At 59.7% G+C, this 13,962-nt stretch overlaps 1 protein-coding gene across 2 annotated transcripts; it reads right to left on the bottom strand.

Annotated features, from left to right (window-relative positions):
- Positions 1 to 860: 860 nt before the first annotated feature.
- NR2F6 (nuclear receptor subfamily 2 group F member 6) lies at positions 861 to 12,554 on the bottom strand. 2 transcript variants are annotated; one of them, XM_064381663.1, is made up of 5 exons: positions 12,518 to 12,554; positions 12,277 to 12,436; positions 8,084 to 8,178; positions 4,413 to 4,979; positions 861 to 1,565 (listed from the first exon to the last, which is right to left on the bottom strand). In XM_064381663.1, exons 1-5 carry the CDS (start codon positions 12,552 to 12,554, stop codon positions 1,291 to 1,293), a joined length of 1,134 nt encoding a protein of 377 aa, XP_064237733.1. In that variant the 3' UTR covers positions 861 to 1,290. The 2 variants fall into 2 exon arrangements, with proteins under 2 accessions (XP_064237733.1, XP_021524848.2); XM_021669173.2 differs by having other exon boundaries at positions 12,277 to 12,554.
- Positions 12,555 to 13,962: the final 1,408 nt, after the last annotated feature.

The raw sequence follows: 13,962 nt of genomic DNA, 5'->3' as shown, positions 1-13,962 counted from the left end.
GCATCTTGGGAAATTGATCTTCCATCCTTGGCTCTGCTTTAATTAGATCCTCCCAGTTCCAAATCCTGCTGTAGAATCTCACTGGCTGTTTGGAATCCCAAGCCCATCATAAACCAATCGCTGTGGCCCAGGGAATGGTGGGCTCTGATTGGTTGGGCTGAGATCATGTGACAGGACTGGCCCCCAGAAGTTTCTCCCAAGGACACTGGAATCCAAACCATGAGCTGGGGCAGTGGCTCATGCCTATCACACTTTGGGAGGCCGAGGCAGGTGGATCACCTGTCAGGAGTTCGAGACCATCTTGGCCAACATGGCAAAACCCCATCTCTACTGAAAGTACAATAATCAGCTGGGTGTGGTGGTGTGCACCTGTAATGCCAACTACTCAGGAGGCTGAGGCAGGAGAATTGCTTGAACCCAGGAGGTAGAGGTTGCAGTGAGCCAAGATTGCACTATTGCATTCCAGCTCAGGTGAAAGAGCAAAACTCCATCTCAAAAAAAAAAAAAAAGAAGATTAAGTGCTGACCAAAGAAAATAACTGAGCCTAGGCAAGGTGGCTCCTGCCTGTAATCCCTGCACTTTCGGAGGCTGAGTGGGGACGGATCACCTGAGGTTAGGAGTTCAAGACCAACGTGGTCAACATGGTGAAACCCCATCTCTACCAAAAATGCAAAAAAACTAGCCAGGTGTGGGGGTGGGTGCCTGTAGTTTCATCTACTGGGGAGGCTGAGGCCGGAGAATTGCTTGAACCTGTGAGGCGAAGGTTGCAGTGAGCTGAAACTGCGCCACTGCACTCCAGCCTGGGTGATGGAGTAGGACTCTGTCTCAAAAAAAAAAAAAAAAAGATCAGGGAGGCCGGGCAGGTAGGAAATGTCTTTATTCTTGGCTTTGATTGAGTCATCATGTAGTGTTTGACGTAGATTATGCGTCCAGAGGATCTGGCCTGGCACACGCTAGCTACCCCTGCCCGCTGGAGTGGCCCCTCCGGTCCAGACGCCAGGCCTTTGTCCATCACACCAGGGAAGCTGCCCCCACCATCCCCTAAGTTCATGCTCCATCCGGGCCACGGGTCCTGGGAGGACGAGGCTGAGACCTGGATCACCAGTCTCTTTTTGGTTTCATGATCATTTAAAAAACAGAAAAGACAAACATTTCACAGTCTTTACAAAATAGAAGTCTGAGGAGAGAAGCCAGGGTCCTGGGCCCAGGAGGCCCCTCGAGGCCTCAGCGTTCCCTGTCCCTTGAGGTCTGTCTGCAGGCCTGGCCACGGCGCACGTGGCCCCGTCGTGGTCACTGGCCCGAGCCATAGGGCCAGTTGAAGGTACTCCCCGACAGCAGCATGTCTCTGATCAGCGTCTCGATGGGGGTCTTCCCCACCAGGCGCATGAAGAACAGCTGGGAGATGAGGGAGGCAGGGACCGCGCGCAGGGCGGGGAGCCGCAGCAGCAGGCGCCCGAAGCGCTGGGGCTGAGATGGGTACTGCGCCCGCACGTACTCGGTGAGGGCCACCTGTGCCTTCTCCTGCAGACTCTCCACGTGGGCCGGGTCCGAGAGGCCACAGGCGTCTGGGGGAACAAAGGGAAGTCAGACGGGGTGGGAGGCAGCAGGAGAACACAGGGCCCACAGGGGTGACTAGGGGACACCAATCGCGACTGTGGTAAGAATGAGGGGCCGGGCATGATGGCTCACACCCACAGTCCAAGCGGGAAGCCAAGGCAGGAGCATCATCTAAAGCCAGGATTTGAGACCAGCCCAGGCAACATAGTGAGATCCTTTCTCTACAAAAACAAATTAGCTGGGGCCAGGCACAGTAACTCATGCCTATAATCCCAGCACTTTAGGAGGCTGAGGCAGGTGGATCACTTGAGTTTAGGAGTTCAAGATCAGCCTGGCCAACATGATGAAACTCCATCTCTACTAAAAATAAGAGTAGCCAGCTACTCAGGAGGCTGATGGGAGGATCACTTGAGCCTGGGGAGGCAGAGGCTGCAGTGAGCTGGGATCATGCCACTGTACTCCAGCCTGGGCAACAGAGGGAGACCCTGTCTCAAAATAAATATACAAATAAAAAATAGCCAGGTACCCTCATGCCTGTAATCCCAGCATTTTGGAAGGCTGAGGCGGGCGGATCGCCTGAGGTTGGGAGTTCGAGACCAGCCTGGCCAGCATAGTGAAACCCCATCTCTATTAAAAAAATACAAAACTTAGCCAGGCGTGGTGGCAGGCGCCTGTAATCCCAGCTACTCGAGAAGCTGAGGCAGGAGAATCGCTTGAACCCGAAAGTCGGAGGTTGCAGTGAGCCATGATAGAACCATTGCACTCCAGCCTGGGCAACAGAGCGAGACTCCATCTCAAAAATAATAATTTTTAAAAAATAAATAAAAATTAGCTCGGTATGATGGGACGTGCCTGTAGCCCCAACTACTCAGGGAGGAGGCTGAGGCGGGAAGATCTCTTGAGGCCAGGAGTTTGAGGCTACATTGATCCGTGATCATAGCACAGCCTGGGCAACAGAGTAATAAGACCCTGTCTCAAAAAAAAAAAAAAAAAAAAAACCTTAAACATAAGACCTAACACCATAAAAACCCTGGGGAAAAAAAAGAACAGGAGACAGGAAGGGGGTGATGGTACCTTGAGATGCAAATGGGAGGATCTAAGGCAGAGCCGCTCCTCCAGAGATAGTGAGGTGGTCTCATCTACCCACAGGGGCACCGGGGTGCAGGCAGTGATCTTTCAAGGGTGGTTGGTGACCAACTGATGCCTTTGGCCCGGAGATAGGTTCTAATTTTTTTTTTTAAGATGGAGTCTCACTCTGTCTCCCAGGCTGAAGTGCAGTGGCACAATCTCAGCTCACTGCAACCTCTGCCTCTGGGTTCAGGCAATTCTCCTGCCTCAGCCTCCTGAGTAGCTGGGATTACAGGCACGTGCCACCATGCCCAGCTAATTTTTGTATTTTTAGTAGAGATGGGTTTTGCTATGTTGGCCAGGCTGGTCTTGAACTCCTGACCTCAAGCAATCCCTCCACCTCGGCCTTCCAAAGCGCTGGGATTTTAGGTGTGAGCCACCTCGCCCAGTCAAGGAGACAGGTTTTAAGGAAGCTTGCAGGGAAGGTGGGGCTGGGAAGGGAATTTGACGAGGACAACAGAGCCCAGAAGGGCCTGTGCTGTGAGAGAATGTGGCAGTGTCTAGAGAGAGACCCAAGAAGATGGGAACCCCAGAAAAAATCTTCTGGGAAAACTACAAATAAAGTCGTATTTATTGTTTTTTGAGACGTGGTCTCACTCTATTGTGCAGACTCGAACGTAGTGGCGTAATCAGAGCTCACTGCTACCTTGAACTCAAGCGATTCTCCCAACTCTGCTTCCCAAAGTGCTGTGATTGCAGGCCTGAGCAACCTTGCCGGCCGTATTTATCAGATGAAAGCCACCTCCCAGAGTAGCCTGGATCTGCTTCTTAGCCCCAGAGATACATCTGATGGGATCTAGAGCCTTCCAGTAGGGAAAAGAACTCCCCAGGAGTCAGGCGGGAGAGATGTCTGTGTAAAGGCACAGCACCCTAAGGCCTATAACCCTAGTACTTTGGGTAGCTGAGGCCGGGGGATTGTTTGCGCCCAGGAGTTCAAGACCAGCCTGGGCAACATGGTGAGACCCTGTCGCTACAGAAAATGTCTTTTAAAAAATTAGCCGGGAATAGTAGTGCACGCCTGTGGTCTCAGCTACTTAGGAGGCTGAGGTGGGAGGGAGGATTGCTTCAGCCCTGGAGGTCGAGGCTGCAGTGAACCGTGTTAGGTTCCCAGTCCCAAAATACAGAAATACAAATAAAAAGATAAAGTGGAAAAACAAAGATGGCTGCACCCCCAGGTACTGGAATACGGTTGGGCTACCACTGCTAGAAAGTTGATGTTTATGTTAAGAAGGTTCTGGGGCTGCCTCGCCCCTCAATGGGAGGGGCCTCCGAGCCACGCCCCTACCTAAATCCCTGCGTCCCTGGCTACCTGGAGGTTGCCCGGGCCGGGGAATCAGGCAGTGGGGGCCTGAGAGGGCCAGAAGCGAGGGGTCAGGACTTTCCCTCCCACATCCCCCCAACTTTGTGCTATCAGTGCTCACTAAGCATGAAGGGCCCTTTGGTGAGGGAGGAGGGGTCTGAGGGACCCTGGGAACAGGAAGATGGGTCTGGGGTCCGGGGTTCAGAGTTCTCCCAGCGTCTTGGGATCACGGAGTGGGGGTGTCACAGTGTCACACTGCTTACATCACCCCTCTACGGCCACCCACGACCGCTCGCTCACAGCGTGTGCAGGGCGCCAGGGCTGGGGAGCGGGGCGCTCTGGAGGCTGGAGTCTGGGTCCTGGCCACCCTCTTCCCAACCGCCCTTGGGTCCCCCCACCCCACTGCCCCCTTTGGAGCGTGGCTCACCAGGCGTGAAGAGCGCGATGGCCTTGAGGCAGCCGTACTCGGCCGAGTCGACCTGCAGGCGGCCCAGCTTATCCACCTGCTCCTGGAAGGCGCGCACCTGGTCCATGAAGGCCACGGCGCGCTCGGCGGCCATGGGCGCGGCGTGGAGGCCGGCGGCGGCCAGCAGCGGCGCAGTGTGCAGGGGCAGCGCCGCCTGCGCCGCGTTCAGCACGAAGAGCTCGCTCCAGCTCAGGCGCAGCAGCGCCACCTGGTCGGCCACCGGCAGCTCGGGGAAGAAGGGCGCGTGGCGCGCCCACTCCACGGTGCTGAAGAGCAGCCGCGCCGCCAGCTCGCACACGTTGTCGATGCCCAGTACCGCGCCTGCCGCGCCGCCCCCCGCGCCGAAGCGCCCGGCCGCCGCCGGGTAGGGCTCGGCGCGCAGCAGCTGCGCGATCAGCTCGGACACCGGCTGCCCGGGGAAGAGGTCTCCGCCGCCCGCCACCGCCGCCAGCGCCGAGCCCGGGGGGCTGCCCGAGGAGGCGGCCACGGTGCCCGGGAGTGAGTGCGGGATGCGGCCGCGCTGCACCGCTGCGGGAGGCGGGGACAGGAGGGAGGCGGGGGCGGGAGGGGAGGCGGGGGCACCGCAGGAAACGGGGGAGGGACACAGAATGCCGAGAGGAGTGGGGACAGGAGACGGGGGAGACAGGAAGGGGAGCGAGGGGTATAGAGAGAGAGGAGCGAGACAGAAGAGAGGGGAGGGAATGAGGGGCCATGTAGATGCCCAGAGAGACATGGGGCGGGGGAGGGGGTCAGGTAGGGAAGGACAATGCAGGAAAAGTAAGGAAAATAACGGGAGAAGGGAGACAAAAGTCATCAAGGGGTCACTCAGGCCCTCCCCTCCAAAGCCCCCAGGCCCATAGCCTTTCTTAGAACGTCCAACCCCATCCCATGGGCGCCAGGCTGTTTAGAAAGTCAGGGGCCAGAAGCCCTCGTCCAGGTCCAGCCACCACCCCACACCCCCCAGCTGCTGGGGATAAGGACGGGCATGGCTTGGAGCCTTAATCTGTTAGTCATGGGGTTCCCAGAGCTGAGGATGGGGCCACGGAGGACTTGGGGCACCGTGGTCAGCTTGGTCCCCAAAGCAAGAAATCAGTACCCACCCGGCACCAGCCCTTGGCTATGGAGAGGGGACCATTTTTCCACCTTCCATCCCCTCCCCACCACATGGTAACCCCTGAGGGCAGGTTGGTCTCTCTGGGTCCCTGCAGAGGCCACAGTTCAGGGAAGGTTTGGGAGGGCCCCACAGTAGGGAGAGGTCCTGGGGGGCTGCAGTAGGTCCTCAGTAAACATTAGCCGCCATCAGTAGCAGTGAAGTGGGGAGGCCCTGCTGCTGGTCTGAGCACATGTCTGCAGTGACCAGGTGGGTGAGAAAGGGGAACTGAGGCACGAAGCGGAAAAGGGCCACATGCCTGCCTGGCTTGTGCCGGGGTGGCAGGGCAGACTGGGCTGGTTGCCAGCAGACTAATTAATGAGCTTTAATGAGTTGGCATGCCCCATCTCATCACCCCTGTGAACTCCAGGTCAACTGTGTAGAGAATGGAGAGGGGAATGCGGGCAGACGCCAGGGGCTAACGGAGCTGAGCGGAGAAGCAGGGTACTGGGTTCAAGCCCGCTCCAAGGGGTCCCTGAGTCTGAGTCAACTGTGAAATGGAGAGAAGCTGGACCAGGCCCAGAAGTAGCTCCTTGGTCCTCCAGGGAGCTTCTTCCTCGCTTTGCTAACGGTTGTGAGCAACCTCCACTCCCTCACCAGGCCGCGTTCCCACCCCAGGGCCTTTGCACTTCTTGTTCACTCTTCCCAGACTCTGCAGGTTCAAATCCCAAGGACAACTCTCTTGCTCTCTGACCAATGGCCTCACCAACCCATGTGTGCCTCAGTTTCCTCAACTGTAAAATGCAGACAGTGGCTCCCATTTGCAAGCCCAGCACTTTGGGAAGCTGAGGCGGGAAGATCGTTTGAGCCCAGGAGTTCGAGACCAGCCTGGGCAACATAGAGAGACCCCATCTCTACAAAAAATTAAGAAATTAGGCTGGGCGCGGTGGCTCAAGCCTGTAATCCCAGCACTTTGGGAGGCCGAGGCGGGTGGATCATGAGGTCAAGAGATCCAGACCATCCTGGTCAACATGGTGAAACCCCGTCTCTACTAATACAAAAAAAAAACTAGCTGGGCATGGTGGCACGTGCCTGTAATCCCAGCTACTCAGGAGGCTGAGGCAGGAGAATTGCCTGAACCCAGGAGGCGGAGGTTGTGGTGAGCCGAGATCGCGCCACTGCACTCCAGCCTGGGTAACGAGCAAAACTCTGTCTCAAAAAAAAAAAAAAAAAAAGAAATTAGCCCAGCATGGTGGCGAACTCCTGTAATCCCAGCTACTCAGGAGGCTGACGTGGGAGAATCACTTCAACCAAGAGATTGAGGCTGCAGTGAGCTACAATCACACCACTGCACTTCAGCCTGGAAGATAGAGTGAGACTGTTATCTCAAAAAAAAAAAAAGAAAGAAAGAAAAGAAAAGAAAATGAGAAAGAGGACCAGCGTGGTGTCTCATGCCTGTAATCTCAGCACTTTGGGAGGCCGAGGCGGGTAGATTGCCTGAGCTCAGGAATTTGAGACCAGTCTGGGCAACACGGTGAAACCCCATCTCTACAAAAATAAATAAAAAATTAGCCAGGGCTTGGTGGCATGTGCCTGTAGTCCCAGCTACGTGGGAGGCCGAGGCAGAAGAATTTCTAGAATGCAGGAGGTGGAGGTTACAGTGAACCAAGATCATGCCACTACACTCCAGCTTGGGCAACAGAGCGAGACTCCATCTCAAAAAAAAATAAAAGAAACAACTTCAAAGCAGGAGAGGCTCAGGTCAGACATTGGGAAGGACTGCCAGCCTGGCCCATGGCACAGTCCCCGGGGGGGACCTGAAACCCAGCATGAGAGAGATCTTGTCCAATAGGCTAGCTTCTATTCCTGAACCCCAGAAATCCATGTGGAAATCTCTGGGTTCTACTTGAATCCTAAGGGGGTTTGGCAGAGTTCTAGGCCCAGCGGCCCCCACGTCCACCCAGGTCCCCTGAGCAGGGACGCAGCTGGGCCTCACTCTGACTCGCAGCACCCGGGGTCAGGACAAAGGGTAAGCTGCCCTTTGCCTTAATCGGGCAGAGTTCCTGCCTTGAGCAAACAAAAAGCATGGGTGAAGGGTGGAGAGGAAACAAATAAAATAAAAAAACACACATCCTTGCTCAGAAAGCGGTGTCCGGGCTAGGAGACAAGGAGGTCACCAAGGTGTCAGGGCCGGGGGACCCGCCTCTGAGGCCAGGGTTGGGGATACTTGGGGAGGCGAGCTCCTGCAAGAGAACAGGGCTGGGGAAAGTCCCTCATGGGCCCAAGTAGTGACGTCCCTGGCCTTTCAGCTCCATGGCAGCAACCAGGGGGCCACGGATTCTAATTGGATTCCTCCAGCCTGGAGCCAGACCGTACCCCACGGGATCAAGGGATTGGTGGTAATGAGGTTAGCAGGCGCTGGCCCCGGCCCCTTGAGGCTCCCAGACCCCTGTGAAAGGGAGGGAAGAAGGGAGGAAGCTGTTTGCTCACCCCGGCCCCAGCTGCTGTGATCGTGCCCAGCGTGTCCCCAGCGTGTACTCACCCTCCTTCCTCATGCCCACCCGGAAGCACTTCTTGAGACGGCAGTACTGGCACTGGTTCCGGTGGTGCTGGTCGATCTGGCAGTCACGGTTGGACCTGGAGTATACAGAGACCAGGGCTCCCTGAGACCCCTACGTCCTCTCCCCAAACCAGCCTCTGAGCCGCCTTTGGAGGCTGGCCCTCAGAAATACTAGGAGGGGCCCTCTAGATGGGGGAGGTAGCCCCAAAGGGGAACCGGAGCTCAGCTTACAGGTCTGCAAAGCAGACACGATAACCCGGATGGGTGGCGACGGATGAAGAGGAGTCTGTGGAAAAGCAGATGAGCACCCCAGGGAGGGCACATTGGCACTGGGTTTTGAAGGATGAATAGGAGTTCTCCAGGTGCACAGAGAGTTGATCCCAGGGAGAGGGTACAGCCAGAGCAAAAGGGTTGAAATGCATAAATATGGACGCCTAAAGGGTTTCATTTTATTTGGTCACTGTCAGGCTGAGCAAGGTCATTGTCTCTAAAATGATGTGAAGGCAGAGAGGACATGGACAGTGAGCTGGGCTTTGTGAGTTAACTAGGGGTCAGGCCAGGGGCTAATGGTCTACGAGGTCGCAGCATTATCACCCGCAAAAGGCCCATACTAATGAAGGAATAAGTAAAGTTACTCCGGTCCTCCGTTCTGAAGACCCCACACCTACAGTCCTATTCCGGCAAGACGACCCAACGCCTAAGCAAGCCTGAGATACTCCTGGTCAGCCCTCAGTGAATGCTGCTGCCTCTTGCAGGGACGAGACAGGTGGCCCCACCCTGAGAGGTAGTGAGCTCCCCGTCCAGGGTCAGCCCCAAGCAGGAAGGTCCAGGCCCTTATTCTTCAAATGTCCCCAGAAATTTCTCCCCTTGGCCCTGCCCTTGGACACCCCTGGTCTCTTGCCACCAGGAGCTAGGGGTTCTCCAAGGCCTGAACCTGGAGCTACTACCCCTGGGGTCCCAGCTACATACCCAGAGGACACAGAGGGACAGTCACAGAGTTGAAGAGCCACTTAAAGGAATGAAACAGATGCATCTCGGCTGGGTGCGGTGGCTCACGCCGGTAATCCCAATGCTTTGGGAGGCTGAGGCAGGCGGATCGCTTGAGGTCAGTTCCAGGCCAGCCTGACCAACATAGTGAAACCACATCTCTACTGAAAATACAAAATGAGCTGGGCGTGGTGGCACATGCCTGTAATCCCAGCTACTTGGGAGGCTGAGGAAGGAGAATCGCTTGAACTGGGGAGACGGAGGTTGCAGTGAGCCAAGATTGAGGCACTGCACTCCAGCCTGGGCGACAGAGTGAGACTCTGTCTCAAAAAAAAAAAAAAAAAAAAAGGGCCGGGCTTGGTGGCTCACACCTGTAATCCCAGCACTTTGGGAGGCTGAGGCGGGTGAATCACGAGATCAGGAGTTTGAGACCAGCCGGGCCAACATGGTGAAACCCCGTCTCTACTAAAAATACAAAAAACTAGCGTGGTATGGTGGCGGGCACCTGTAATCCCAGCTACTTGGGAGGCTGAGGCAGGAGAATCGTTTGAACCCGGGAGGTGGAGGTTGCAGTGAGCCGAGATCGGGCCACTGCACTCCAGCCTGGGTGACAGAGACTCATCTCAAAAAAAAAAAAAACAGATGCATCTGAACTGCAGACACCCAGCCCCGCCCCTCAGATGGTGACTGCCCCACTCAGCCTGGGTTTCCTCACCTGGCAATGGGACACCAGATACCTCCGTGGGTCAGGGGAGTTCACGGTGGGGACAGTGTCAAGAGAGACCCAGGCCCCAGCCCAGGAAGCCATTGGCAGACTTAGGAAAGACGAGGCTCTGCGCCTGCCCCCAACCCCACCCCCCTGGATCCTGCAGCGCCAGCCGCTGAGCCCCTGGGAAGAGGCCTCTCTAGGGCAGAGGGAGCTCAGGCAGAACCAGAACAAAGCCCAGCGGCGGGGCAGTGGGAGGATACAGAGCAGCCGGGTGGAAACAGCCCTGCCTGGGGCAGCCCTGCAGGCAGGCAGGCAGGCCCCGGCTCAGAGGCCCCTGACCTCAGGAGAGGCCCTGAACCTTCTGTCCCAACTTGCCCAGCTGTGGAATTGGGACAGACCCGTCCCTCCAAGGAAGGAAACAGTTCCTCCTGTTATCCCACCTAAAGAGTACATGGTTTTTTGCCCAACCCCATGGCCGAAATCAGCCTCCTCCCTGGGCTTCTGGCCACCAGTCCAATTTGATCAGATCCCTCCCTTGCTCACACACCCTCTATGGCTCCCCATTACCCCCAGCCAGCATTTCAGGCCCACCTGGCTCTGACTTCTCCCATGGCTGTGCAGTCTCCTCTTACAGCACAGCTCCGCCAGTGTGCCACTAAATGTTTTGTCTGGCTGGCATGCCCCCGTGGCCTTCTTCCACTGCCAATTCCATGCTTCGAGGCTCATGTCCCGTAGCCTCCTCTAGGGAGCCCTCTCTGACCTCCAGGCAGAGTCTGCTCTCTCCCTGCGACCCCAGATGTTGCAGGCTTGGGGAATCTGTCTCACTGTGTCTCCTCCAGACTGGGGCTTCTTGGGTGCTAGGCTTGGAGCTGGGGTCTCTCTGGAGGGGCGAGCATCAAACCACCCAGGCTGGGCCCCAGCAGGACCCCGCCAAATCCATCTGAGACTCAGGATGGAATGGTGACTTCACCAGGTCACACAACTCACACAGCTCAAAGCTGCCAGCTCCAAGCAAGTCCCCCAAAACTTGGTGCTCCCTGATCCAACCCTCAGAAAGCCCCTGAAACCCCAAAATTGCCTGAGCCCCCTTCCTTGCCTTCTCTAAAGATATGACCAGAGAGCAGGCAGTTTTCCAGCAGCAAGAATGAGGCCAAAGTCTAGTGGCCCAGTTTGTGCTCCTGGAGGAGGGAGCAAGGCAGCTCCGCGCCACACAGGGCCGTGCCAGGCCAGCCCTGACCCAAGACCTGGGGCCAAACTCCACCCTCATGTACCTGGGGCCCTATTTGGTGGCCTCAGTCAACAAGCCTTCCATCAGCCGTTCACCCTGGGGACACCCCAATCCGTACTCAGCGGTCGCCTCCCTAACCCCACAGTTCCCCCTGCAAAGCCCCAACTCAGAAGGGTCCCTACCTGTGCCACGGATGGCAGGCACCTGGACCTCTCTTTGGGACTCTATTTTGTGCAGCTGGGAGATGAGACTGTCTAGACCCGCCCTGCCGAGACCCTGCATGTACCTGGGGTGCAGAGTAGGGGCTTGTAAACGGACGGATAGGATGCTCACGCGCGAACCGTGGGAGAAGAACTCCGGGCTGCACAAGCCCGATCGCTTTCCTTGGGGACCTTCCGCCAGAACAGCTACCGAGGCCACGCCCTGCCAGAAAGGTCTCCGACCTGGGACAGCCGGGGGCGCCTTCTCGGAAACGTTTCACACCCTGCCCATCTCACAAACAACCAAAGTTTAAGGGATTTTTCCAGGAGCCCCAGGTCTGCACCCACCTCTGGGGGAGGGGGACGTTTCAGTCAATTCCGGTGGCCCTGCCGGCCCTCCAGTGGCGATTTCCGGTGACCCAAGGCCCAGAGTGAGCCCAGGGGGGTTCCCCGGGATGGGCAGGCCCAGCGCCCACCCCCATCCCCACCGCTGGGCCCCTCACGCGAAGAAGGCCGCCCCGTGCCACCCCAGCCTCCCTCCGTCTGCCGCCTCGGTAGCCACAGCGACTTTGGAAGTGATATTTGACCCCAAGGGCGCGCCATATCGATCCGCGCGGCCGCAGACAATGGCCCCTGGACGCTGCGAGCTCCACGGTCCAAGTTTCACGTTCGATTCCCTTGAGGGCATCCCGTGTGCCGGGATCCCCGAGAGCGGGTGCTCTGGGGTCGGGATGCCACCCCTGACAGCACCCCTTCCCCCCAGCGCGGAGATGACCCCTCCCCAGAGAAAAGGCAGGGAGGAAGGAGGAGCAAGTAACTGGGGCAAAAGCCTCCAGGGACCACCTGATGGGGGGAACCTGCAACGATGCAGCGCCGACTGTATACATAATCCCAGCCATGGAATGTAGGAAGCGGTGCTGTGCCCCTATCTCAGAGTGGGCAGTGGAGGCCCAGGGAAGGTCAGTGCCAGGCCCAAGGTGACCGAGCGGGTCAGAGGCCCGCCCCAGGTCGGGGCCCGGTGCACGCGGCGGCGCGCGGATGGGGGGCTCACCGGCAGGTGTAGCTGAGGTTGCGGCGGATGCTCCGCTTGAAAAAGCTCTTGCAGCCTTCACAGGTGAAGACGCCGTAATGCTTGCCGCTCGACTTGTCCCCGCACACCACGCAGTCCACCTGCAGCCCCGGCCGCTCCTCGTCGCCCGGCTCGGCGTCGCTGGCGGCACCGGGGGGCGAGGCCGAGTCGTCCTCAGCCGCGCGCGGGTAGCCGCCCGCCTTGTCCACGCCGTTCGTGTCGCCGCCGGGGCCGCCCCAGCCGCCGGTCACCATGGCCATAGCCCCAGGGCAGCGGGGCCGGGGCGCCCCCTCCGCGCTCTTCCCTCCGGGCACCCCTCTCAGCCCGGGGGACCCTACGCGGCGCGCATCCGGCCGCGGCGCGCGGGGGGCACGGGCTGCACCCCCCAGAAAAGTTTTGCAGCAACTTCCTGCGGCCGGTCCGCGCGCCCCGGAGGAACTGGTCGGGCCGGTTCCAGGCCAACTTTCCCACGCGTGCGCGGGGCCGGGCCCGGGGCCGGGAGGGGCGCGCTAGAGGCGCGGGCCGGGGGCCCCGAGGACTCGCGTCCCGCCACCCTGGGGCCCCGGCGGGGGCGCGCGGGCCATGGCCCGGCCCGAGCCGCGCAGGGGGCGCCCTCTGGCCTGGCCGCCGCTCGCCCGGGGGCTGCGGCCAACTCAGCTGGCCGCCATCCGAGCGCGGGAGGCCGGGGGGAAAGTTTGGCCTCAAGTTGCGCGGCCGCCCGTGCCGGGGGGGGAGGGGCGGCGGGCGCGCGCCGGGGCCGGTCGCCGCGCCCCCCGGGTCCCCCGGCGCCCGCGACTGCCGCTGCGGGCCTGCAGGGCCGCGGGGCCGGCGCCTCCGGAGCTGCCGCCCCCGCTGCGGCCGCTCCCGCCTGGCCTGGGCCTGCGCCTGGGCCCGAGCCTCGCTCTCGCCGCCGCCACCGCCTCCGACCCCGCGCGCCGGCCTCGCGCTGCGGCCGGTTTGACACACAGCGTTCCATTCGCGGGGCGGGCGGGGGGCGGGGGCGGGGGCAGGGGCGCGCGCCGCGGGCTGGGGGCGGGCGCTCGTTGCCCCGGCGACGGCCGCCCTTATAAGGGCATGGGTGGCCGCGCGCGGCGCCGGGCGATCGGGCCGGCGGGAGGGACGGGGGCCGATCGCGGGGCCGCGGGGCCGCGGGGCCTGACCCTCCCCCGCCTACCCCTGCCCCTCCCCCCGCACCCCCGCCCTCGCCCTCGCCCGGCTCCAGCCTTAACCCCTGCCGGGCCGCGGCGGGAGCCTGAGCAGCGCCTGCCCTCTGCCCTTCTTGAGCCTCGCCAAGATGTCTCTCCAAGGCCCTCCCCCTCCACCTCTGGCCTTGGACGTTGGTTCCCTCGATCACCCTCGAGGCGCCCCTCGGAACCTGCCCCCGCCCCACCGTTCCCGGCAAAGCAGTGATGGGGGTCCAGTGGCACCCGGGGGGGCACGCCCCTGCGCAAGACACACGCGCGCGAGACACACACACACACACACACACACACGCACGCACCCTAGATTGTGTTTGCTTCCTCTTCCAGAAAGTCACGGCGTCTGACCCCCACCCCACCCTTTCTCGGCCTGGGTTAACACCTGGTGCCCGGAATCTCTAGGGGGAAGGGATGTTGTGGTCTGAGACCGGCTGGCCGGGGCGGCGAGGTCAGGAGGCCCCTCTCCAGA

This window comes from Aotus nancymaae, unplaced genomic scaffold, assembly GCF_030222135.1.
Source record: "Aotus nancymaae isolate 86718 unplaced genomic scaffold, 86718_ANA_hifiasm-v0.15.2.pri h1tg000028l, whole genome shotgun sequence".
NCBI lineage: Eukaryota > Metazoa > Chordata > Mammalia > Primates > Aotidae > Aotus > Aotus nancymaae.
Note: the sequence above shows the minus strand (reverse complement) of the source record. Positions and strands in the feature narration are given on the sequence as shown.